The 27,054-nt window shown below is 35.9% G+C and overlaps 1 protein-coding gene across 2 annotated transcripts; it reads left to right on the forward strand.

The window, feature by feature from the left end:
- The first annotated feature begins 155 nt into the window (after positions 1-155).
- On the forward strand, positions 156-26,693 carry Taf3 (TBP-associated factor 3). 2 transcript variants are annotated; one of them, XM_072303809.1, is made up of 9 exons: positions 156-648; positions 2,163-2,405; positions 3,729-3,867; positions 5,264-6,575; positions 8,302-8,478; positions 11,242-11,357; positions 13,727-14,102; positions 20,560-20,660; positions 23,041-26,693. In XM_072303809.1, exons 1-9 carry the CDS (start codon positions 483-485, stop codon positions 23,162-23,164), a joined length of 2,754 nt encoding a protein of 917 aa, XP_072159910.1. In that variant the 5' UTR covers positions 156-482; the 3' UTR covers positions 23,165-26,693. The 2 variants fall into 2 exon arrangements, with proteins under 2 accessions (XP_072159910.1, XP_072159909.1); XM_072303808.1 differs by having other exon boundaries at positions 157-648; positions 8,299-8,478.
- Positions 26,694-27,054: the final 361 nt, after the last annotated feature.

A 27,054-nucleotide genomic window follows, 5' to 3' on the forward strand; every position in this document is an offset into this window, starting at 1 on the left:
GGATATACGAGTTAAGTGTACCCGTATCAGGCAACGGCACTGGCAAGACTGGCATTTCCACGAATTCCACCATTGTCTCGCCGGTACACTTAGTGTGTGTTGCTGGGTTGCCTATCGTCTCGCTTGAATTTCGTAATGCGCGGTCTAGATAGTATTATACGTCAATGGCCTTGGTTTAGGTTTATCTTGGTTTATTTGGTTTATCTGCCTTTTTGTTGTCGCAAGGGAATTTCATTTGATTTTGGAAATTCCATATATTCCTCTTAATTTTAAGTCTTTTTTTCAACTAAGGCAATTCGTTTTTTGTCAAGTGATCAGGTTTGAAGCGATTTCTGATCTCAAAAGTGTTACCCTGCGTATCGAACTGGTGCAGGAATGACGAAAGTGAAACATGTCGCAAAGTTTTGTGAAGTAAACCTCCTTTTCCCATCTTACTCCTGAGAATGTGAAGTGCAACATTACCAATCGTTACCTACACCAAAATGTCTTCAAAATTCACGAGGAGTATCACCAAAGTTGCAGTGGCTCAGGCTTGCCAGACAATTGGGTGGCACGCAATCCAGACGACCCCTCTGGAAGTCCTAACCGATGTATTTCAGAAGTATTTCCACGAGCTCATTGACAACATCAGGAGACACACTGAATTCTGTAAGTGCTGAACAGAGCAAGACTCCTTGCCTCTTGCCTTTAAGGAGTTTTTACCGCACAAAGTGTACATCAAGGGCTTTTTTTTATCCGAACCGCAGAGGATTGCTACAGAACGCATCACTTTTTTATCCTGTTCCACTGGCATGTTCCAATGCGTCCATGCGTTTCAGTGAAAAGCTTGGACCGCTCTTCCAAGGTGGACTGAGGCCGTGGTCAGGCCGGTTGAACCGGCCAGCACCGCAAAGATCCTGATCCATCGCGTTCCATGCGTTCCACGGATATAAAAAAAACCCTCACGAGTCCTATGCACTGGAGTGCTGCGGAAGTCAAGCCTAAAACGGTGCTTTGCCTTTCTAGTCCTCTATTTGCCAAGCATTGAGTCTCAGCTGGGATACATTTTGCAAGCTTTAACATGGCAGTTTGCGGAAGCGGTGGGGTGTGAGTATTCTTGGGGATGTATGGATTTAAATCAGCGAATATTCAGTGAATTTTTTAGGCAAACTGTGCAGACCAAAGTCATAACAAACTATACAGTCTTGGAGCTCTCGGCTGTGGTGTAATAAACTTTATATGTTAATACCCTGAGGAAACCTAGAAGCTGGTAATCTGCGCATACGGCATTGCCAGTCATTGCACACCTGTCCTAGAAGTGCTGGTCAAAACAGCCTTTAAAAGTGACTTTATCCGCTCTCCAGTACACAGCAACTCTAATACACTGTATGGTTTTGTAGTAATCGCAGTTGGTCCCCGAAGAAAGCTAGGAATTTGTTCAACCAGTTTTAAACCTGTTTGGATATATGACGGTTTTGTGTTTGGTTCAAATTCTCTTACTCTACTTTCCTGCAGCCACTATTGTATGTAATATCCTTTAAATTTCAAAATTTTACTCCTTTTGAATTGCTGCTTGAAACTTATCTTTGAGTTTCAGGAGCCATGTGGCCCATCAAGCTCAATTTCTAGGGGCTAAATTGACTTTTTGCCTAAACATCATGGCGCATTTAGTGAAAAGGTAGAATTCGGTTCCGTGCGTTGAAATTTCAAATAATCTCCAAACAGAAAAAGCAGGATTTTTTGAGGGGGGGGGGGGCAATTTTTAGGGGCCACTTTGGCGCAGAGCCTTCATTTTTTAGGCACGTTGGCGCCTGTGAGTTTTGAACACTGTTTAAAATGGTCACTGACTGCTCACACAGACATCTACTTGAGACATAATTATCAAGTAATTAGGTGTATCTGTGCCAAAAGTAACTACATTACAAGCAAACCCTTTGTAATTACGCAGTTTCTTTTAACATAAATATGTCCAATTAAAGGTAGGAAGTATTGGGAGTTTAGGGTCAAAATGCAAACTGCTTTCTCTCTTGATAGCTGAAAAAAATGAACCACTATAAGGCTCTTACGAAATTAATTAAGGGTTTTCAAAATTAAGCAGCTGAACCTAAGAAAAAGAAGATTAAAAACATTCCGCAATACCAATAGATTATGATTTACTTATCAATTTTTGTTTTCTCTCTCAGTCGGCCGGACTGAACCTATTTTGGAGGACATTACGTTAGCATTCAATGCATGTGGAATCTCCATTGAAGAATTGGAGGAATATGTCTCACAAGTCGCTCCTGTGCCATGCACTCACCCTGTGCCAAAATACCCCATCGACAAAGAGTCCCACCTGAATCTGCTGAAACCGGGCAGCCGAGAAGTCGTGACACGCCCTGTGCATATTCATGAACACCTGCCAGCCATGCATCCTCAGTTAGAAGGTATCATTCTCACTTAGTATTTCTTTGCTACTTTTTCTAACTTTAAATTGTGAATTAAAGTGGATTGAAGGGGCTGCCCATAAAATACGTAATGTTAAATGTCCCCCTTCCTCCTTGTAATGCTCTCCTGGACTCCCCTCCCCCACAGAGTGCCATATATTTTATGAGCGGTCCCTAATCATCCCCAAATTTGAATCCAAGATGTAGGAAAAAAAGAAGGAATGGAAGAAGATGAAAATGGTCTTAAAAAAATTAGGAGAAGAAAAAGAAGATGATGATGAATAGAGAGGAAAAGAAGAAAAGACAGAACAATATTTTTTTCTTTTTTTTCTTTGCCTTTTGGTTTATTTTTGTTCTTCTCATCTTCCTCTTTTTCTACCCTCTCTTCCACTTTTTCCCCTTTATTTTTTTTTTTCAATATGAATGCATTTTAATGCATAAACTCTGGTACACTTGTCTTGGCACAGGTCAATACATCCAAGTACTATGGGATAAAACAATTAGTTAATTTTAACAGGTTAATTTTCAATTAAGTAAGTTAATGATCTAATCGAGGGTTGCCACAGTCAGGGAATACCAGGAAATGTCAGGAAATTTTAAAAAGTCAGGGACTTGGAAAACTTGGAAATATCAGGGTAAATGATGTGTCAGGGAAAAATTTTTAATTCACCTCTTTTAGCTTTTTAGAATGGATTTGACGTTTAGAACAACAAATTTTGCCTGAAAGTTATTTCAAACCATGTCTTTATGGTCATATGGTTTTTCTTCAATCGCTGGATTCCATCCTGTTGCAGCAAGTTTCAGATCTAAAATGCTCAATTCGGCCAGAAGAGGGTTTATGAGATTTTTTTGAGTAAATACAATAACAAGAGGAGTCAGGAGGCTGTTAAACTCGTGTCTAATCAATCTCCAGGGTGTCTACAAGTCCAGAATTCCCAGCAAGTCTGGAAATAGTACTGATTTTTCAAGGGAGGTCCAGAAGTACTGTTAAAGTGCGGAAATTCCGCCAAAAGGTCCGGAATTTTTTTCATATTTTGTCATTTTTGTCGCAATTTGAGCGAGAAATTGAAATTTTTCGAATTTCGTCGATTGGAGGTGCTGGAAAAGAACTGAATTTTTCTGTTGAGGAGGTGCTGGATTTCTTGGGAATTTACTGAAAAAGTACTGAAGAAGTACTGATTTCTGGTCAGTCTGTTTTGTAGTCACCCTGATCTGGTTGATCAGCTATAAAATGTAGACCAACTGAGGGTGCGGAATAGAAATTTTTATTCTGAGTGTGTTTCTAAGTTATCTTTTTACCTTATACTGCTGTCTATTTTTCAGAGGAAGATTATTCAAAAATAACTCCGATTTCAGTAGATACAAATGTGGCTGCCGGAAATTCACCTGAGTCTAGTCCTAAAAGTATGTTCAAGAAACCTGTGGATCCTCCCTCCGAATCTGCACCTCATAAAAGAATTAGGTAAGAACGCTCTTTCATTTCCACTCCCTGAGCTTTACGCTAATTTGATTTTTTTTACTGTAAGTCTAGAAACAGACAAGTAAATTCGGCAATTTTTTTTAAAAAGAATAAAATGTTGGGCAGCAAAGCATGCAAATTCCTGTTTCTCAGTTCAAGTTTGCCACAGTCAGGAAAAACCGAGAAAAGTCAGGGAATTTTAAAAAGTCAGTGAAAACCTGTAAATGTCAGGGAAAATGACAAAAGTGTCAGGGAAAAATTGCAAATTTACCTTTACTAGCTTTTTAAAATGGTTTTGACGTTTAGAGCAGCAAATTTTACCTGAAAAATATTTCAAATTATGTCTTTTTTGTCATATTGCATGTTTCATTTGTCAGGGAATTTTACTCATATGTGTCAGGGAAATCAGGAAAATGTCAGGGAATGTCATCTTTTAAATCTTATGGCAACCCTGTCAGTTTGCACGGAGCTCCTTTTACTGGAAACTCAATAATTATTATTTTACTACTTTTAGAGGAAGAAAACCAGCCTAACAGCACTACAGTTAAATATAATGGTCTGGGTCTTCCCATCCCAAATCAAACTAAAATTTGACCTGATTTTTAGAGAGCCTTTTGTGTCATCCATCACGCTAATGCAACAGAAAAAACCGCCGTAACTTTTGACTCCATCACGTCTTTACTTTGGTTTTTGGTAAGCAAGTAGATAAAAGTATGCGTGCCCACTGGGTTGGGGAAAAATTTTGCAGGATTCCATGCGCTCCTTTTTTAAATATTTCAAATTTACACTGTGTTTCTTTTTTAGAAAAAAATTCAAAGTTGAGGTCCAATTTTGTGTATCACAAACGGTTCCAAAATTACAGGTAGTTGGAGGTGCCGAACTCCATCATTTTACTCGACAGCTCACTTGAAGTTCAGTAAGAGGACAAACTTAACAAATTACTTTTTTGGAATTAGCTCAGTAAGCAAAATAAGTGTACCAAATTTCATTTAAGTCTGAGGGATCAGGTTAAATTTTGGTTTGATTTGGCATGGAATGACTCGTCCTTATATGTTACTTAAGAGTCATGAAAAAACTTCTGAATTTCAAATCTCTACCCCAATCCTGTCACAAAGGACTACGCATGGAATACCAAACAATTTTACACTGGCTGAAGGCAAAAAAAAATTTTAATTTGTTTTCCTCATGACCTCCTGAGTGAGATGAGATTGTGAAGTGTAATGGTAAAGGACATCATATCAAAAATCGGACGCTGAGTGTCTCAGTCCTCTGTACATAGTCCTTTTTGTTCATTTCATCTAAGAAATTTCATGGACCCTTATTAAAAATCATGTATGAAATCAAGGTGAGTAGTGTTCTAAATTTTATTACTGAGATTTATTCCGGTCTTCTGTCACAGGATGCTCGCTGAAGAAGAAGGGCGGCCGTTGCGGGAAATCAGCAGCGTGATGATGACCACTTCTGGGTTCCTATCACCCGCTAGAGAGGGCAAGCTCCCTGAGGCCAAAGCTTTACCAAAACTAAGTAGTTTGTTAAATGAGTCTGAATCTCCGTCATACCCAACAGTCCCTCCTGAGGTCAAAGGGGACAAGAAACACAAGAAGAGCTCTGCAAAACAAGGCTCCTCAGGGTCTAAAAAGCCTTTCGATAAAGACAAAGCCAAGGAAAACGGAATGGACTCAAAAGAGAAGAACGATCTGTTCAGTGTAAATAATGACTCCAGCGATACCAAAGTCAAGAAACTAGCCGGAATGAAAGAAACAGGGAAACTGAAAGCATTCAAAACGGGGGCTTTCAAGCTGTCCCAAAATAACACCAACGATCCGAACGCAGTCAAGTTCAAGGATCCTCTCCTGTCTCAGAGTCTGCAAGTTCTGTTACCCAAACTCCCGAAGCTCTCAAAATCAAAATCGCCGGTCCCATCCGCTCCGAAGCCCGAAACCTCATCGGAGAAATCAAAGGCGGGTGACAAAAGTAAATCCGTTTTCGAAGGCAAGCTAGCTGCAGAACCTGACCGTCAAAAGCTGAACATTTTCAAGAAAATAAGCTCAAAACCAAAAGAGGAGAAACAGGAGGATGGGAGTTTCGGGAACGATCGGAAAGTGGATATGCCGTCGCCTACTCCCAAGAATCGGAACTCACCCTTGCCGTCGGCTGATTCATATGATTCACTTCCGTTGCCGAAAACCCCCGACATTCCAACTAAATTAGTGAAAACTAAGAATGCCAACCGCAAGAGAGGAAGACCTAAAGGCCCCGACGAAGCCTCTCCGCCGAAGCCACCTCGTAAGAAAGCCAAAGTGAAAACAAAAACGTCCAACATCCCCACTGATGATTTCAACCCAGCATTTCCATTTGGCACTAATTTACCAAGAGTTGGTTTGTTTCCTCATCCTCTGCTGAATTTCCCTCTCCCTGGGAGCAAAAATTTCCCTCCGACAGATATACCTGGGCTCCCAAAAGTGTTAAATCCATTGCACGGTGTTGCTGTTCCTTCCGCCTCCAGTAGAGACGAACTGAATGTTCTGAAACCGAAAGACAAACAGAGTCCTGAAAGTAGCAAGGCCTCGATGAGTCAACCTAAAACCATCCCCTCGGTTGCAGAGGATAAACCGGCCACCCCTGCAGACAAAGTCAAGGAAAGTAAGACGCTTTCGCCAAGCTCGGGGACGAGCATCGAAACATCCGTAGACGGAGAAGGGAAAGATAAGGTAACTTTCTTTCTTTCTTTTTTTCAGTATTACATGCAGGGTAAGTACATAATACATTAATATGTTCAGACCTATCCATGATCTTTGTACATTTCTTCTTAAATTAGTATTTTACCAATTGCACGGCACTTTTTAAAGATGGGGCAGGAGATATGGATATTGAATTGTGAGATAGAAAAGAAAAGTAAAGTTGTAAAAGTAAAAGAAAATATGGCTGTAAAAGTAAAAGTAAGTATGGCCTAAGGTAACTAAAAATACCATGCTTAGTCTAGTTACTTTCGGATCATTAGGAGTGAAAAAAAAATTTTGTTTCAAGCTACTTTGGGATCCTGAAACCCGGGCAATCAAAGAATACACCCAAAACTTTGAAAAGCTATGTAAAATTAAAAATGATAGCATGCAATTTTCAGAGTCATCCAGGGAGTCTTGAAACTCGAACAAGATTGCATTTTCCATTCCCAGATTTCCCTTCATTTTTTTTTTATAACAAAATACCACTTACTGAGTTGGAAGACTGGTTATGTCTGATTCCTATTTAGATTCAAAGTTAATTATTAACCACTGGTATTCAATAGCTTGCTTAAAATCATAAAACGAAAACTTGGTGCATGGAACTCTCACGAAATTTTGAAAACCAATTGTGTTTAAATTTTTATTGCTGAATATTAAACTTTGAAACTTAAAAGAAAGTACATATGCAAACTCAAGATTTTCTATTTTTTATCTGTCCGAGACTTGGTGGAGTTGTGTATTTGACTTCCTCTGCAAAGTAGCATGTTGGTTGTCATATTCATTGTATCTTCTGAAGGAGCTGAAATTGTCACATAAAAATTATTCGGCCAGTCAACATTTTTTTATTTCCTAAATAAAAAAAAGAGGAATGAATGTATATTTTGCAGAAGAGCGCAGTTCCATAGCAACATTTCAACATTTCTGAGGATGGTTAATTTTTTATCAACAGTGAATTTTCTAAGGAAATATTTAGACTAGTCCTCCTAAAAGCAGACAAATTCAGTTAATCAAATTCTCTCTTGCTAAACAAAATTGCTCACTCGAGTTAATTTTGGTTTTCTTTGCGATTAAATAATTTTTTCGGTGCACTGAATTTTTCTTGGCAGGTTGACAAGGACGATGTATTAAAGTAGGAGGGAAATTTTTTTGAAAGCAAACTTCAGTTATTTTTTGAATATGGCAGTTTGTTTTCTATGATCAATTTGACTTAGGTCGGTTTTTTTATTGTTCGATTTTTTTCATGAATGGGGAGTTCAAATCAACTGACTCTGTTGACAGGGTTGCCATAGTCAGGGAATACTGGGAAAAATCAGGGAAAATAACGAAAATGTCAGGGAGAAGTGTTGGGTCTCCTTTATTTACTGTCTGGAATGGGTTTGACTTTTCGACCTAAACATTTGTCTGTAAACTATTCCTAATAATGTCTTGTCAACCATCTGGCACATCCTCAATCTTCAGGGAATTTCACTAAAATGTGTCAGGCAAATCAGGGAAATGTCAGGGAATTTCATTTTCTAAATTTTGTGGCAGCCCTGTGTTAAAAGCTATAAACGTCTATTTTTCATTTAAAAGCTCATTTTAGACTTCTTAAGAATATTCATTGTCAAATGTTGATGAGGAAACATATCTTGTAGCGCTGTATTTCTCACTTGGTACAAAGGCCTATTAATGTGAAATCCTAAAAATGTGAAATTTTGCATTTTTCTGTTAGAAGAAAGATCACAAAAAGGACAAAAAACACAAGAAAAGAAAGCACAAAGAGAAACTAAAGCTCAGAGAAAAACTGAAGGAAAAAGCTGCGAAGAAGAAGGAAAAAGCAGAGAAAAAACTAATGAAGAAAATTCTCAAGAAAGAGAAAGAAAAACGGAAAGAAAAGAAGGATAAACCTGAGGTAAGTGGCGACATGTACATGTTGTTCCTTCACACTCTTTAAAATATTTAATTCAATCTTTTAAAATCCAACCGATGGAGGATTTGCCCACAAAAATTTTATTGCATCATGTGAAAGAACTTAATGAGCTGAGTTTGCAGTATTTTTCATAATTTTTTTCTGTTATGGAAAACAGTAAAAAATAAGTTTTAAAAGTGAGAAAATGTGTCGCCTTATGGCGTCATCTGGCAGCATTTCCCATCTAAACACATGTATTTTAGCAAATTAAGTTATTTTGTCATCTCTCCTCTAATAATTGTCCGATTCAGAAAGCAAGGATATCCTTGCTCTCAATTCTCTTAGTAATTCTTCATTTTAAACATGAAAGGATGAGGCTATTCGTCGGTACGGTACCGACGGATAAATGGCTATTCGTCGGTACCGTACCGATGAATAAATGGCTATTCGTCGGTACCGTACCGATGAATAAATGGCTACTCGTCGGTACCGCATCGGCGACATTAATTAATAAAAATGTGTTGTCAAACCTTGGTCCGAATGGACAAGCAAACGCCATGCCGGCACATCTTCTTGAAGCGAGAGCATGATCGTTTATCCTGTTTCGATGTATCTTTGTTTCACATTCGCTATCACAGAAAGAATGGTTGCTTAGATACAGAATGCCCAGAGGTTGATGCACTGTTGGAAGAATTTTCTGATGGTTTTTCTGGAGATTTGAAGGAGAGTGAACAAAGCGTAAAGGCACTAAGTGTGCGTGAAAAGTACAACATGATTCTGCCCATTGTTTTAAACATTGCTAGCCTAACCTCAGACCACGGAACCACGCAATTCAACAGTTATTTAAGTTCATTCAAGATGATTGAAAACATGGTAAGGACTGGAACAAATGTACAACTATTGTCAGTTCATGGTAGCTGCTCCACGGCTTGCGAATCTTCAGTATCTGTCACTGTCCCAACTAACAACGATCATAGTGCAGAGAGCTATTCCACCACCAGCGAATCTTCGGTTTCTGTTGCTGCCCCAACTAACAACGATCATAGTGCAGAGAGCCATTCCACCACTAGCGAATCTTCGATTTCTGTTGCTGCTCCATCTGACGAAAATGTCAGTGCAGAGAGCTTCACGAAGCTAAAATTTAAGAGTAAAGTCATTTCACGAGGGCGACCTAAACTGCCAGCAAGACAACTTTGTTCCTTTAATCGCACCGTTGCCGACCGACAATCTGTGGAAAATCCCCCCGAAAAACGAAAACGAAAGAAAACACTTGCAAATGAAACTAAAGGCCCCACCACCCGAAAAAAAGAAGCGTTCTTGATGATTCTTTTGACAGAGTAGTAAATTTCAGTGTTATGATGATTCATTTGACAGTGAAGTACATTTCAGTATTATGATTATTTATTTGACAGAGTAGTACATTTCAGTATTATGTGAGAGTATTAAATACATAAATTAAAATTGGAGAATATTTCTTTACAACTCATGTTGAGTTTTTTTTCCATCTTTCACCCAATTTTTAGCTCTTAACTTCCACAAAAATATTATTAAGAAATCACATCTTTAATATAATTTACGTACTAAAATCAAAGTACGGTACCGACGAATTACCGGATTATACCGGTACCGGATTTATTCATCGGCACGGTACTGTCGAATAGCTATTTATTCATCGGTACGGTACCGACGAATAGCCATTTATTCATCGGTACGGTACCGACGAATAGCCATTTATCCGTCGGTACCGTACCGACGAATAGCCACTTCGAACATGAAATTTACAATATTTCAGACACCTGCAAACTCTCCATTGATCAATAAATTAGTCTTTCAATTTTTTAAACCTAATTTATGGCCACTTTGTTTTTCGTTATTTTGTAGAATTATTCAGTTAATGCATGTTCAAACCCGTGGAAACTCTAACAAATAATTACAGGAATACATAAATCATTTTGTGTTTCGAAAATACTCGAAGTCTGAGAAATTAGCAAAGCATTGAAGAATACTTTAGATCTCCGGAAAGGAATACAAAATTAGAGAGAATGCTTCGGTGCATTAAAGGGTTTCTGGAGTTCCGAGTGAATAATTCAACAGCAGAGCATTGGTCTTTCCCTTCTTTCAAGACGCTTAAATGTATTGTTTGCTGTTCGTGCTGCAATGATAGTAAAACCTGAAAATATCGTCCTTTCGAGGTCGTTGTTAAAACAAAGCACACCAAACAAAGCAGTGAACAACACTCAAAGTTCTTTTACATGAATTTACAGATGTTATGCAACAAGTTAAATGTACGAGCAACTGTTTTACATATAGCTATACAAATATTGTTATCAGTGTGTCCACTGTTAATAAAAATTGGAAAAATCTGGAAAATCGGTCATGGATCAGGAAATTCAGAATGCATCAAGAATTGTTCAACTTTATGCAGTTGAGCACATGCAAAAGTGAAACATTTTATTTAATTCATTAAATATGTTGGTTTTAAAAATCAAAGCAAGTGTCAATGTTTCTTGCAAAACATCAGGAAATTTCATTTAAAATATCAGGAAAATCTGAAATGTAATTTTAATAGACACCCCAATTAGAGAGAACGAGGTCAATTTGTTGACAAAAATATTGACGTGAAAATGTTCAAAATTTTATGATATTTTGAAAGGAAGCTTATAATATTGTAAAGGTAAAATTAAATTCGATGATTCATTTTTGAAAAATCATGACACTCATATATTGTCACAATCATCAAACTTATAATTTTATTTATTCTTGCAGGCTGCAGACGATTCAGCAGTTCCTAAACTCACGTTGAAATTAGAAACAGATGCTCCTGCTACAGACATCAAGCCCCCTACTCCAACACCGATCCCTGAAACATCCATGAAAAAGATGTAAGTTAAACTCTTTGCGTATATTTTCTTAAATTTAATTTAATTCCTTTTAACACTGTGTCTAGCCTGTCATACTCATCGTAGTCTCACCATTTCAATTTGCTGGTGCACATGTCCACTACGATTCAAGCTTAAATCAAAGATTTTTTCAAGTCCAATTCATTTTCCCATCTGATTTATGATTTTTTGTAAACTAGTTGATTTACAGTGGGATCGCTGGACCGATCATTTTAAAGCCCGGTTCAAGATTAAATTTGGTATTTGCTTGTCTTCTCATTTTACCAGCACATGTGTACAACACCCACATTTGTAATGTAAAATTTGTTAACCTTCTTTAGTTCATATTCAGGCTTTATACTTAATCATAATTAGGTGTATGCACTAAATTTTTCTAAAGCAGTCAGAGTTTACTCTTTTTCTTGAATTATGACTCAATGTTAGAGATCATAAGATGTCCTCCAGTGTCATTTTCCTCTTGCCAGTATGGAGTTTTTCAATGCAAAAATAAAAGGCAAAAGCTTTGGACAAGGAAAAGTTTATTTTACCTCAGCAAAGCTATAAATCTTGGAGTTATCGTGTCAACAATTCATCTCAATCTATAATTTTATTCTTGAACTTTCTCGGACCTTAAAATCCAAACAGACCTAGGAAGACAGCAGGTTTGATCAAGTTACCATGTTCCTGACTGACATAAGTCGCCGATACTGTGAATGTGCGTGTGTGTTTGTTTTAATACCTATAGATCTCGAATTTAAAACTTCACCCATTGATTGCTAAGACACAGTATTGATAATATACACACTGTCAGCACTTTTCTGTTTTCACCTAGTTTCATCTGTCAAAAATGCACACTTTTAATAATTTTGTATTCCTTTTTTAACTTTCTTTGGTACTCCTTGGAAAATAGGAAAAGGTGAGTTTTATATTGACTTGTTTCTCATTTTTTTTCTCATCCATAATTCCACACATACTTTGAAGTGAAATTAAAAAAAAAAAAAAGTTAAACTGCCGCAGGATGTTGTGGCTTGTCCAGTCTGATCAATGACCCAATACGCACTATTCAAGTCTGTGTCATTTTTTTCAAAAAAAATCTAAAAGATCTAGGTAACTGAGCGTGGTGTCTAGAAAATTCATGTTTATTAGTGAACTTATGTTTTTTTTTTTTTTTTTTTTTTTTTTTTTTTTTTTTTTTTTTTTTTTTTATTATTATTATGTATTCAGCAATAGATTAATTACAAATGCCATATTGGCTTACAAATTTGACAATATACAGGTTAAATAAGGAAATTTACTTTAGGTATAACAAAATTTGCTGAGGAACGCTACCCCCCTCGATCAGGATGGAGGGTGCGTTAAGCCGGGTGCGCCTGGTGGCATAACATCGGCTGTAGTGAACTTATGTAGGCACTGTGAAATCGAAATATCAAGATTGTTTTTGAGGATTGTATAATAACAGTGATGTAAAGATAAGACTTGTGCTCTTTTCTTTTGAAAAATAATCGGCCAAGAAACCCTTATGAGCAGAAGGAGCATTACTTCTTGTAATACCAAAAAGGAGGAGGATAAAAATAAGAGAGCAACAGAGGAGAGAGCTTGAGCGAAGTATCTGCGACTTTCAATAAATGCTAATAATTCCTTTCTTATTCTTTCGTTGCAACCTGGGGACCATGAGATGTATTATAACTTAGCGCTAGAAAAAATTATAAAAAAATTATATCATGACAGAAAAATGTTGATTTTTATCCAATATTCCAATGAAGTCAGAAAATTCTATTGCCCTGACAAGAAAGCATGGGAATAGAGGCAAATATTCAGTTTAGACCAGAAGTGTAATAGAGATGGCTGCCATTATTTAAAATGAATATATCTTGGCATTATTTATTGGTGAAAGGCAGTTTTATCCTCAATATCTCGATTTTCATGGCTCTGCAGATTTCATACATACAGAGGAAAATTGTTCAAGATCAGCAACAAACTTCATCTGTGCCAATTGAATAACTTCTTAGTGCTAATCAAAAATTCTCTTGCGGGTCATGTAATGTTTCAATGGTGACACCAGAAACACTTGTACTCATGGATTGCAATTTTAAAATCCTCTCCCTCATAGTTTCTTTACTGAAAAAATTGACCGATATATTTGAAGAATATTTTTAGGTATTTAAAAAAATTAACAGAAAAAAATTTTGCAAATAAAAACTGATTTGTTTTCCTTCATTGCAATAAAATGTACAAGAAAGCTTGTAATACTATAAAGCAAGGTACATGTTTTTCCAGTCTTACCATTGGTGTACACTCGTAATGCACAAGTTCAGCATTTTTCACCCAGTACAATAGCCACTTAAAAATAATCTTTTTTTTGTCCCCTACAGTGTGATCAAACCTGTGATGAAGAAAGAATCGGAAAGCGTGGCGATGAAACTGGAGAAAGGTGATGAAACGGTTACACCGCCCAAAAAGTCTAAAGTCAAGTCTCAGAGTAAGAAACCCAGTGACGTTAATTCACGAAAGTCTTCAGTCGCTCTGTCTGATGTTAGCACCTCGGACGCCTCCGTTCCCAAAGTTTCCGTCAAATTCAAACAAACTCCCAATCCTCAAGTACCTGTCGCCAGTGTGTCCTCTGTTGAAACCCCTCCTGCAGCGTCTGCTGCACAGTACCCATTCAACTCCTCCCTTCCGAATCCACAGAAATTCGTAGAGCTTGCTGAGCAGATTAAAAATGGGAAAGAAGTTAAGCCTTTCTATTTTGTAAGTACCCCTATCTCATTTATCGGTTATTCATACATGCAGGTTATTCCATTCTTTGTGTGGATGTGGTTAAGTAAGCAGAATCAATCTACCTGAGTTTTGAGAAAAAACACATATCTATCACAGAAGTTGCTTCCAAAGCACCAGTAGTAGATGAATTCTTTTTAGTTAATAACATCCAATGTACCGGGTACCGGTTAGAAGCAGAAATATTTCAAGTAACTATCTAGAAAAAGTGGGCAGCATTTATGGAATAGGAACCTAGTGAAATAAAAAAAAAATTTAAGGATGATTTTGAGCTAATTAAAAAGCATTTTTTCACGTAAAAAAAGTTTATATTTTGAAACTTTAGCTTCTTTCTAAAACAATGATGATTATTGATGTTGCGTGGTTTTCCCATGAAGAAGAAAAACACCAGAGGAAATTTTTCAATGTTTTGCTGCAGTAAGATCAGGTTTGCTTGATGACTTCCCTTTAAAAGTAAAGAAAATTATCTCAAACCAAAGGAACTTCTTTCATTTTGAGCGTAAGGGAGGATGTACTTATGCTTCAATGGCTTAAATATAAATTCAACATGATGTTTACTAAACTGAAGTCATAATTTGCTAATATTGATGGATGCAAATTCAAAATTAATCTTCAAATGATATTAATTTATGATAACTTTTCATGTTTATCAGATTAAAAAAAAATCATTTTTAAGGTGCTACATTAAAATCAGCGCTAAAAAACAGGTGCAAAGTCTGCATCGATTTTGAACAAATTTCTTTTGCTGTTCCGCCATGCCTAGGAAGAATGCCGTTTAGACATTCGCCCTGGATAAAACATGTATCTGTGAGGAAATTGGTGAATATTTTTCCTTAAAGTATTCAGATAGTTTGGATAAAATTGCAAACAAAATTTTCTGGAAAGTTTGAAGGAAAACATATAATTTTCCTAGTAAATTCATTTTTATTGAAGGAAATATGGCAACGTTTAAAGGCTCATAAGGCCTCCATTTAAGATTTGTCCTTAGTATGTTGAGAAGTTCTCCCTGCGGACTTGAAATGATGTTAGGTTAGATGGACTCCAAAACAAAGTGTTTGATGGGACTTTTAAGAAGCTCTAATCTCGTTTCCATCAGGAGAAAATGCAGAATTCTGGATTTCATTCCCAATATATCCTACTAATCCTTAACCGAGGTGTATCATGTTTAAGTGTGGCCTTTCCTCCTTTTATCTCTCTTTTACCATTTTTCAACGTTTGCTATTTCTATCACTCATTTTCTCTTCTTTTTTTTGTTTCCATGTGCATCATCATACCTTATTTTGTGTTTGAGAATGGTTTTGGGATCGTTTTACACTTATGTGCATGAATATTGGTGTTGTGAAATAATTGAGCCCTAGGAGAGTCAGTTTCTTTTAACTGAGTTCCCAATGAATAAAGTTTTGTTACTCTTTGTTCTATCTTCCAAACTTCTTGTACTTATTCCACGATTTCATGATGGAGGTGAGCTTTTGAGCTCATTGTCTCTGCTTCATCTTTTGTGTGTTTGCATGCAACAAAATTTCGAAACGGAGAAACTATATTATGCAAATACTAACTTCCGGTCATTTTCAGGCGTTTGAGAGTATAGTAAATCTGTCGTTTGTGAAAAGTATGTTCTCACTTAACTCCTATTTCTTTCTCTCACCAATCCGTTGATTTTCGTAGAAGTATCAAAATCCAACCATGATTCTCCTTATACGTCAAGTAGTACACATAGTTTTGCGCACAGTTTTTGAGATGTTCCTTGTTGTTAAAATAAATTAATATGTAATTTAGTATGATGTAAAGCATTGCAAGACTTATTCCTCATCAAAATTTTATGCAGAACCTGTTGAGAATATTTAAACTTCGAAAATAAACTCTTTCGACAGGATTTAGTATTAGCAGTGAACATCATAAATAGTTTATTTAAATTTCTGCTCACTGTAAAATTCAAAATCTTTGAAAGTGAAATCGACTATCAGAAAAAACTCTAACCTTCATCAAACAACCAAAGTTTGTTTTCACAAAATTGTCCCACCTCCTTAAAAACTTGCACGCCATTTATAAAATTGGCAAGAAAAATTTAGCAAAGAAAATCTTTCCATGGTGAAACACAGTGAAATTAAGTCAATACCCAATTTGACTGTCTGAAGTTTTGACGTTCAGTTTTTTTATTTTGTGGAAAGTTTGAATTAAAATAATAAAATGAGTTACTCTTTGATTTTTCAATCAATTTTAAGTTTAATCCCTGTATTCTGCGTAAAATTTGAAGTGGAAACATAAATTGTAATGATTATCTCTAACTTTGCCAAGTTTTCTATTGCATGAAAATCATTCCCTTTTTTTCCTTTTTTTTTCTTTTCTGTTATTATCCTTAATTTACAAGTGGAATATACAATTTTCTCAGTTTTAATTTTCATTCTGCCAATTTTTGACACTGAGTATCTCTTCAAGCCAAAATGTTCGAAAATTACTAAATTCAAGAGCAAGAAAAAAATTAGCACAGTATCAGTATTCTAATAAGTAATAGTATCCCATCATAAATATTTTTCTGTAAATTCTCAGGAACTAGTTTTCTCAACAGTCATATGAGTATTTTTGACCTTCTGCAAACATCTCAACTTAAATGCTCTTTGATCACTAACTTATCATTCCAACTTTTTAAACCCTTTAAGTACCATGTTTTCCTTAACATCTCTCAATGCAGCAACCACCACAAAATCCATATCATCGAAGCTCAAACTACTAAACAAAGCAGAGTGATTGCCGTGTTTCAAATTCTCTTCCCCGTAATAATCTGATTAGATGCATTTGATAGCTTTTTTACTAAGTGAGCAATCAAATTAAATCCCTGGGGGTGTTCTTGAATCAAAGCTAGCTATTTTTTTTTGCTTTTCTGAGTGGATAACAAGTTTGAAGCAAAACCATTCGAGATAATAAAAAATATTTGTTTCCCGCTATTTCAAGGCCTTTATCTTGAGGAGGAGTGATTATTTTGAAAAACTACGTTCAAATTAGTGTTCAACATTTCACAGCCCCAGATACCAAATTTGAAGCACGTTTATACCTAGATTGTTTTCCTACTTACCTTTTTCAGCAATTTTAAACGGTGCTACCTAAAACCTCAAACTTCGTGCTAAATTTTTTTTTTTTTCATTCCCTCTCCAATGATGTATCACAGAGTAGGGATTGCCATTTGGACCGAGTTTAACAGAAAGGAACCAAGCCACATCAGCGATTGCCAAGTTTAACTGGGCAATTAGATTTTTTACGAGAGAGCGGTTGTTTGGATTTCTTTGAAAATTTTAAGGAATTTGCTTCGCACCACAGAGAATTTTCACTGAAATTTGCTCGAAAATCCACACAACCGTTTTCATGTAAAAAATTAAATTGCCCATTTAAATTTGGCAATAGCTGATGTGGCTTGGTTCCTTTCTGTTTAACGCGGTCCATTTGAAATAGAGTCTGTGAACAACCTTGGGGATACCTCCAAAAAACAAAATTTCGGGGGGGGGGGGGGGGGGGGGGGTAAAAAATAGCTTGTTTTAAGTCAGCAACACCTCCAAAGTTTCAACTCGACAGCTTACTTAACAAAAAAGTTATCAGAGTGGTGCGGAACCTTCGGATCATATTGTAGAAAATTATGCAGCCAAAATGATCACTATGGAAGATTAAAAGTGGAGATTTGGTACCTGAAAGGTTGAGCATTTTTTATCACTCTTGAAAAATTGCAAGGGATCTGATCTTGTAATTATTCTCTTATACCATCATGCAGAAAAGAACTCCAGGAGGTTAGAAGCAATACCAGAAGCTGTAATCAAGCGCCAAAAAAGGAGCAAAAAAGAAGTGGTGGTGAGTTTCCGTCAATCATTTCATCTTCGTCTTCTTTCATTTCATCTACAAACGCTCACCTTACAAAATTCTTTCATGTTTGAAGTTTCTCGTTTCCTCTAAATTTTTTTCAAAATAGCACATTTATCATTCCATCATCAAAAATTTCTGAGCAACTATCCGACTTCTTACAAACATCATTTTTAATTTTACTTTACCAAGCTTTAAAATTGTTAAATTAATGTAAATTCATTTATTTTCTCTTTCCCTGTGAAATATTCATCAGACAGACTCAATTCTGCTCTGAAATCTTTTGGTCTCTGTGAAAGTAAGTCTAATTTTGAATTTCCTCGTCAAAATCAAGACACCAAAGCTATATCAGTTGAATCTTATCCATAGCAAGAGCTTCACATTTGAGTTCCTCTATGCTTTTAAATTTGTCTTTTCCTTGGTCATGCATCAATTAAAATTGAAGTTGAAACGCCACCCTACTCTTCATCGAACCATAATCATCATTTCAACAACGGACAGGAAAGAAGATCATCTGTAATCGAAGTTGACCTCAACACCAATCGATCCGGGTGTAGTGCTTGTGTACACTAACCAATTTGAGTCATGACGTATTTTTTTTCTACTTTTCTGTTCTACTTTTCTTTCAACGCATTGCAGCTTATTGTTTGCTTACTTAACAGAAACGAGGCAGCCAATATAACCAGCATTGCCTAACTACTTCGCTAACAAAAATGTATATGTTTGCGTTATTAAAATAAACACCCATTTAGTACACCCCTTGTAAATAACTCCTGGCCTTCAGCTTAAACCCCAACCACCGTTTTCATTTTTTAAGAGTTCTTCAGTAAGAGTTTGTAAAATATTTGATTAATTCATTTTTTGTTTTTACTTTGAGTTAATTACTTTTGACATACATCAGAACTTGAAAGCAAACCATTGGCTTTCCATTTTAAGGATTCTGTATGTAATACCTAGAAATTCGGGGCCGGCTAAATTTTGATATTATTTGAGCAGCTTGGAGAACAAGTGCAGTTTTTGAAAAAATGAAGCTGATTTCAGGTGAAACTAGTCTTAATGCATATTTTGTGAAAAATTCGCTCCCAAATTCCAATTTTTAAGCATCAAGGAATCCGTTTGAACTTTCTCTCTGCATAAGGATCTATGTAATTTCGAACCTTCGAACACATATTTCTAGAAATAGCAAAAACTGCACTTATTTACCTTGTCCCTCAAGCCCATTATTTGATATGATGCCCCTTACAACCTCCTGAACACAGTGAGCTTTTTAAATCGAACCTCTTATGCCTCAGTCTGGAGAAAATTAGGGCTGCTTTTTTTCAACCCTACTTTTCTCAACATTGGCACATAGTAAATTCGAATTTAATGGCTGATCGTGTTCAGGAGGTTGTTAGAAACATTCCATCAAATAAAAAAAAATTAGCCGGCACAAAATTATCTCAGGAATATGTGCCTGTGCCTAGTCCCTTAAGGCAAAACTAAGACCTCTTTTTTCAAAGCAACAGTCAGAAAACGGGCTATAAACCAAATCAAAATTTTTAAGGAAAACATCCGTTTCTGACCTCTTTTACCATTTATGCTTTTTACATTTTATTTTTTCGTTAACTGCCTCCTTTTATTGGGCGTACGTTGGTCCTTCATGATTGCATCATCTTTTTTTCTCAATGCTCGAATTGGTATCGCTCCCAGTAACAAGCAACATCCTTATCCGTTGATTAGATGGAATCCTAAGATGCATGCCGCTATGTTAGGTATTCTGTTGGAATCAAACACGATTGTGTTTGTACTTTTGAGTTGGTAAGACTCATTTTTATTGGGTCTCAAACTTTTAGGGTGATTTGCGTTTTTCTTTTGTAATTCTTCTGTTGGACAAGAAACCAAGAAATTGGGGGTAAAAACCGTAAGCCATCCTAAAAAGTTTATACTTATGTTACTGGAAATGGAGAGTTTCAAGATTCAGGAGATACAAGTTTCTCTTTAGATCCAAGATAGAAACTCATCATGTGAAGAAAATCTTCTCCTTTTGAACATTTTATTCGGATTTAATGTATGAATACGATTTCACAAAAAATGTCTCTTATTACGGGGAGTAACCAGTGGAAGATTTTTTTTTTTCATCAGGAACCAAAAAACTCAACCTATTCACAGGCACTGGTAGCTTTTTAAGATAAAAAAACCTACCCATATGGGCCCCTAAAATTTTTTGCAACAATTGAGCTCTGGTTAAATGCACATTCGACACCCATAAGCCCCATTTCTATAACTACACCCTGAGATCTCTGTCACTCTGCTCAACTCTGTCTTGTCTGTGCTACTTTTTCCCAACTTACACTTTGTCTTCTATTTTCTTTACATCTTGTCTCTATCTTACTGCACTGCTTACCTCACCTCTTCAAATACCTGCCTCACTCCAATTTTATTTTCCTGTCACATTTTGACCTAAAACATGATACATCTTGTTAAAGTGCAGGTATATTATCCTCTCTTTCTAGTGTAAGTTTATCACATATTCTACCTCCGGTGTGTTTTACATGAAGGCTCAGCATAATTTTCTAATTTTCCTGCTGTTCAACTTTACAATTCACAGGATCCATCCGGTGCTCAAATTTGGATTTGTCCAGCTTGCGGACGTCAGGATGATGGTACTCCCATGATTGGCTGTGATGGCTGTGACGCCTGGTATCATTGGTAAGTTTTTAGCAATGACTAACAATGCCACTAGAGTAACTGAGGACCATAGAGAAAATACAGAAGGTGGTGGCAAGGCAGCCATTTTGAAGATTTGCTGTGACGTAGAAAAGTATACGGACTGGCGCTCTGTTCAAAAAACAGTACATTTCGTGCATTGCATGATGGAACCTGTATAAAGACCTACATCACCACTTAAACTAACATTGAAAGTCTTATAATTGAACATTAGTTACCATGACTCTCCAATTTCTGCTTTTTTGACGCACAGAACGCAATTTGACATGGTTATGCTTTAAAACGGGACAAGTGGAGGTAAAAGTTGTTATTATATGAAATATATATTTTTAACTTACAAATTATATTCAGTTACAGTCGAACATTGATAGTAAAACATATTGAAACATAAAAAGTCATAGTTACGAGTTTTTAGAGCTGAAATAAGTGGGAACCTCACAACCTTTCCCGCTCCCTTTGAAATTTCAAAGAGGTCTCGGTTTTCCCGCGATCCTCTTGACCAATCAGAAAGGCGGCTTCATTTTTAGCTGTGACTTAGAAAAGTACATTTGTCCGCTTGCCACCACCATCTGTATTTTCTCTATGACTGAGGACTGTCTTAGGATGATTAGGGCGGACAAGCCTTGGGCTGATTGTTGAAATTGAAAGACAAAGCAATAGACAAAAAGGAAATGGAGGGATCCTATTGGTGGAAGTGGTTGGTTGCAATGGACAAAGGAGGTGAGTAGTAGACTAACTAGCAGCAATCCACGAGGGAGTCTATAGTTAGTCTCTAATATTCTCTCCTAATCTCCCACAACCACATGTTTCAGCCAATAGGAATGTTCCATTTTCCTCTTGTCCTCTCTATCTATTTTGCTGTGTATCAATTTCAACAATCAGCCTGCTGTTGAGGATAGCCTTGACAGCAATTAGTTAGTCGAGTTGATGAGGCTAGAAATGTAGAAGGCTAATAATTGAAATTCAAAGGCTAATGGGAAATCACATGAAAACTAGATCGATCTTTACAAGGAGGGACCCAAAAAAAACAGGAATTTTCCTGTAACTTAGCAACAATGGAAAATATTCGGATTCCACCGCTAAGAGGTGTAACTAGGAGCTATGGAGAGTCATTAGGCCAAATTTCAACGTCATAGCACATTTTCTAACATTTTGGCGAGACTTGGCTTGAGGGTTGATTGGCAAGTTCATCGTTTTTGAAGATGGGTCAACTTCAGCAACAACACCTAGCGCTCAAATTTTTCTCTCTTACTCGATAAAAACACGGCTGTCTCTGTTAACATTTTGAAGTACTATTTCTTAAGGACAAGCTTCATCAAAAACTTCAATGTAAATCAGGTTTTTTGCTTTAAAAATGGTGCTGTATCGTCTGAAACTTCTGAATGGCTCCAGACCACCATCGCCATTGGCTAGAACCGATGAAAATAATGAAAAAATTCGCATTTTTGTGAATGAAGACGGTTAGAGATCATTTATTTAACAAGCAGATACCACTTGAATGTAATACAGAAATATTTAAACATTGCTGTGAAAAATTTGGGCCTCAAGTGCATTGTTACCGAATTGATCCCCCATTTAGTGTTCTAGTTGGTGTTGACCGCTTGGCATCCAGCCGAAGTTCAATCAATAAATCACAAATGAAAACAAAGAAAAACATTTGTTCACTTATGCCATAGTTAAAGCATGTTCTCTGCAAGATTCACCTAAAAAATTGACTGAGTTACCCTAGAATTGCCCGTGAAAATCACCTATCTTCAAAAACGACAAACTCACCTAACAACCTCGAGGCCAAGTCTCGCCAGAATGAAAGTAAATGTGCCACGACATTAAAATTTGGCCTAATGATTCTTCATAGCTCCTTGTTACACCTTCTAGCATTGGAACCCGAATATTTTCCATCGATGCCAAGTTACAGGAAAATTCCGGTTTTTTTTTTGGGTCCCTCCTCATAAGTCATGGCACTAATCGCCTGAATCACTAAATCTCTTTGACTCTGTTCAAAAGCATGATTGATCATCGTGTTTTTGGGATAAACTCAAACTTTCAAAAACCCATATCTTAATTAGAATGAAATGATTGAGACTCTGTACACTTGTGATTTTAACAATTCTTTCGAATATCTTGGTAACAGTGAGATATTGAAAAAATGTGAAGGAAAACAAGCATTCGGTTCATCATGACGATGATGTTGATGTCAAAAACATGGAAACACACTCCAGAAATGAGGATAATACATTTTCTATTTTGCAAATGGCTTTTTATTAAGGATTCATTTGTGTTGATTTCAGCTTCTAAGCAGTGCCAGTATAGTTTCTCAGGTTTCTATCTTTTGATGAAATTAATTTGAATTTTCCTCTCGCAGGTCTTGTCTTGGCCTCAAAGTTGCCCCTGACTCCACCAAATGGTTCTGCCCCGTGTGTTCAATTTTGAAATCTCAGAAAGGAGACAAAAAGAAGAAACCAGGTAGGAAGAAAAAAGGTTCCTGAGAAGCGGCAACAAAAGAGGTGACTGCTCTGAAGAAGAAACAAATCAAGACCTTGAAAGGCCGCAAGAAGAAGCAGAAACTGGACCAAAAATTACACCTCACTTCAGAATCAGAGAATACAACAGTTTAAGGCCTGCAGCAGTTGGCGGCAAGTTGCTAAGCAGTTGGAGGGAAAGTTGCGATTTAATAAGATTCCAACGGACATCCTAGTATTGCTTGTAACTTTTTTTTTTCTAAGTAGGATTTTAGGCATGACTCCATGACAAATACTCAATTATTGAATTGCAGATTTGTCAGTAGGCTGATTATTGCAAGTTTAAAGCAGCCATATATGACATCGCAATGGGATTAACTACATGATTAAGATAGGGCTATGTCATGTCTTGTCTTGTCTTGCCAACATAGTTTCAATATTCAGGCTGCTGCTTGTGTGTTTGCGTTTATGCACAAGAAAAATTCAACAAATTTTGCAGTATAAAATCATTTACTTCATGAACTGTAAAGTGTTGAGTAATATGGATTTTTGATTAAATCTCAACCAATCTAAATCAAGTATAATCCAGCAACAAGATCCTAAAGAGAATGAAAAAGCAAGTAATTCTCAGAAAATTGGCAATTCAGGAAATTTTGTTTATCTCACATTAAGTTGAATCACTATTAATGGCGTAGCAACTTTTTTTTTTCTGTAAACCTCCTCTACAGACTTAATTTTTATTGTACAAAACTTTACTCTAATAATTTTGTTTTACACTACTAATAAATAAAAAACAAGATTCGTTTGAGGTGCAACAAAGTATTGATGAAGAGCTTGCAACAGTTCAATTTGTGAATTCACGCATGAACGTGAATGAAATTTGTCAGTCAAAGGATTTCAGTTCTCTAACAAACAAGTCATATGTATGGGGAGGGGGGGCCCAGGCAAAAAAAATTCCAAACCTTGAGGAATATTCGAAAGAGAACCAGATTTCATTTTAATAATTTACCTCTTGTGTGAATGGAAGTGCTAAGTGCAGGAAGGGTACTTTTTAGTTCCAGAGTTCCAGAATTTCCAGTTTATATTTTAGAGAGCAAACTATTTGTTGAATTTTCTGAACTTTTTCGTCCAAAGCATTGTATAATCATGAAGAATATAGTATAAGTTTCAAAGAAGCACATAAAGATGTGTATCATCATAATCATAAGTCATGATTAATGAAATTCCCGTGAAGATTCTGAGACAGCGCAGCTGGGAAGTGTCCTTTCTGTACCCAGCGCTTCAAGTGTGGTTGATAATTAAATACTGGCTGTTTACTTTGTGTAATTAATAGTTTACATCATTTCGATCGGTAGTTTTCTAATATTTTAGCAATTTTTTCAAATTTCCTATTGCATGTAACATGTTTCCTACCTTGCCAGTCATACAAACTTTTTTAGATGCCCCATGTCGGGCTAAATGCTTGTGGTGATTGGTCTATTTTGAAACAGATCTTCAGCTTGTTGTAAAGAGATAAGAACCCTTCTTTCAAATTTACCATAGAATTAATCCTTGAGTCGGTAATTTGGACTTAATCACAAGGTTGCAATAACATCAAAATGATCTTCAATAATAGTTGTTTACTTCTTGCCGTTTTTCTGGATGACTTTTTGGCTTAGCAGGAACACGCACATAATGGCTCTCCGTTCGGAAAATGTGTTAACACTCTGGTCAAGAAGTACGAAAAAGTTATGAGAGTGTGCTTTTTTTGTAGTTCGTAGGTCTTTAAAATGTACAATATTTGTCAAGTTCTAAATATCGTGACATAATCATTGAAATAACGACTTTATCAAATTTTTATGTAAACTTCTAAACTTTCATAACCTCATTTTTGAAAAAAGCAGAGATTCTAGGTTTTGATGTTAGGCGCCTCATTCTTTGTGTTTTTATTTCGCAATTATAATTAAATTAGTTTGTTTAATCATTGATCTTAAATGTGTAAATAAAAGGATATTATAAGAACTATCCATTTTTCAAAAGATAGTTTTTTGAGGTATAGAAGCCTAGGCCCAAATATTTCCCTACCAGAGTTTTTAGAACGTCTAAAGCCATTATTTGCCACTATTTATTCAAGATCAAGAAAATTCGCTCATTCTTTTACTTGATTTACACAATTTGTATGTACCTGCTATCGGTCATTCTTCAGCGCAGTACTAAAACATTTTACGCCGACTGATGTTTTAATTATCTTTTCTTGAAAGCCTCAATTTATTGTTCAAGCATAAATTCAGTCCATGTTTTATAATATCACAGGTAGGAGTTTAAGAATCTTTTTAAAATAAGCATTAAGGATTTATTTCTCAGCAACCCTTTAAAGATTAAGTCTAAAATTGTAAGAAACATCCGTGTTTTTCCTCTCGCAACAGTAAGTGTAATATTTCAGAGAAGAATCCGGTCTAAGAATCGTACTTTTATTGAATAACCATTGGTCTTTTAATCGTCATTCCAGCATGCCTCTCAAAGCCTAATAAAAGTTGATTGTATTCTGTCTTTCAAAGAACCTAATCATTGATTTTCTCTCATTGAAGTTGTTTACCTTAATATTCAATCATTTGAGTAAGAGCTTTCTATGTTTTCAATACTTCTAACAGTTAATTAGTGTTTATCATAACAGAGCCAACGTTTTTAGCTCATCTCATGAACAGCATAATCCTCATTGATTCCCACATTCAGATGAGTGATTTTAAAATGCACTCATTCTTTTGATTCCTTTTCGACAAAGTTTATCTGATCGCCTAAATTTCTAACCTAAGATTTTTCTCGATATTGGAGTCCGTCTTTTAAGATCTAATTGTGTGTCAAATGTGCAGACAAAGTATGTTTTAAAATTTTTATGCTATTAGTGAGCGATAAATGAGATCAACATATTTTGGGTCTTTTAAAATTTTAGGTAATTTTTTACCCAAAATTTTAAAGTTGCAAAACGTCCATTTTCAAATCCAGTACTGAACGAATTTGAACCATCAAAAATTCCTTTGCTATGCCTTTATACTGACTTTTCATTCCTGTTGCTTTATCAAATATGACAGCTGCATTGTATACACATATTTCTTTAATTGAAATTAAAAGGTTTTGTCTGTAAAACATTTATGCAACATTTTTAATAGAGAATTACTTTCGACAGTGTCGAATATTGAGCTAAAGTATCTGTATGTAGTCTTGAGTAGAGTGGTTGCCTGCCTGTTGATATTCTACACTATCTTGATTCTTGTATTTGTTCATCCTCTCACAATGTTGCTTATCGTTGAAAATGAAAAAGGAAATTAATAATAATCATAGGTGAACCTTTTCTTTGTCTTTTGTAATTACTTTTATTCATGTATGTATGTAAGGAAATAAACAAGTTCATTTTTTTGTACTCTTTTGAGAACTTAATGAGTGGGTGAATTTAACTAATCCAATTGTTCAGGTAAATGTGTAAAGTATAAATAAGAGCATTGAATATCTAGACTGATACAACATGTTTGTACAAATTGTAATCGTTGTTACGAATATACGTTTATATTTTTGTTGATAATTGACTGACTGTTTATTCCGTTTTATCGGTTGATATGTACCCTACTGTGTTCAAACTTTAAAGGAAGATGAAAATTGAACATAGCTGTACCTTTCACTATAGTCCAGAGAGTATGGAAGGTACCTTCCATACTCTCTGCTATAGTCAAAAAATGTTGATAGGCAGTGATTAATTTTCACTTCAGATTGACATCTTTTTTTCTTCCTTCATTTTTGGTATCCTTATTTAAAAAGGAATAAAAATTGTCAGAACAGACTTTTTAGACAAGCTTGAACTTCAAAATGAATAATAGTTAAAAATCAAAGTTAAAGATATTTTCCTGTTGAAGTACCAAAGTTAGATCAAAGATGTACGAAGCTGC

Source organism: Bemisia tabaci, chromosome 8, assembly GCF_918797505.1.
Source record: "Bemisia tabaci chromosome 8, PGI_BMITA_v3".
NCBI lineage: Eukaryota > Metazoa > Arthropoda > Insecta > Hemiptera > Aleyrodidae > Bemisia > Bemisia tabaci.

What these genes read in the sequence shown, in the direction of transcription:
- Taf3 (XM_072303808.1), top strand. Translation starts at nt 483, where the DNA reads ATGTCTTCAAAATTCACGAGGAGTATCACCAAAGTTGCAGTGGCTCAG. An exon ending in CATGCATCCTCAGTTAGAAG is followed by an intron (nt 2,406 to 3,728) that starts GTATCATTCTCA and finishes TCTATTTTTCAG; the next exon opens with AGGAAGATTATTCAAAAATA. An exon ending in GAAACATCCATGAAAAAGAT is followed by an intron (nt 11,358 to 13,726) that starts GTAAGTTAAACT and finishes TGTCCCCTACAG; the next exon opens with TGTGATCAAACCTGTGATGA.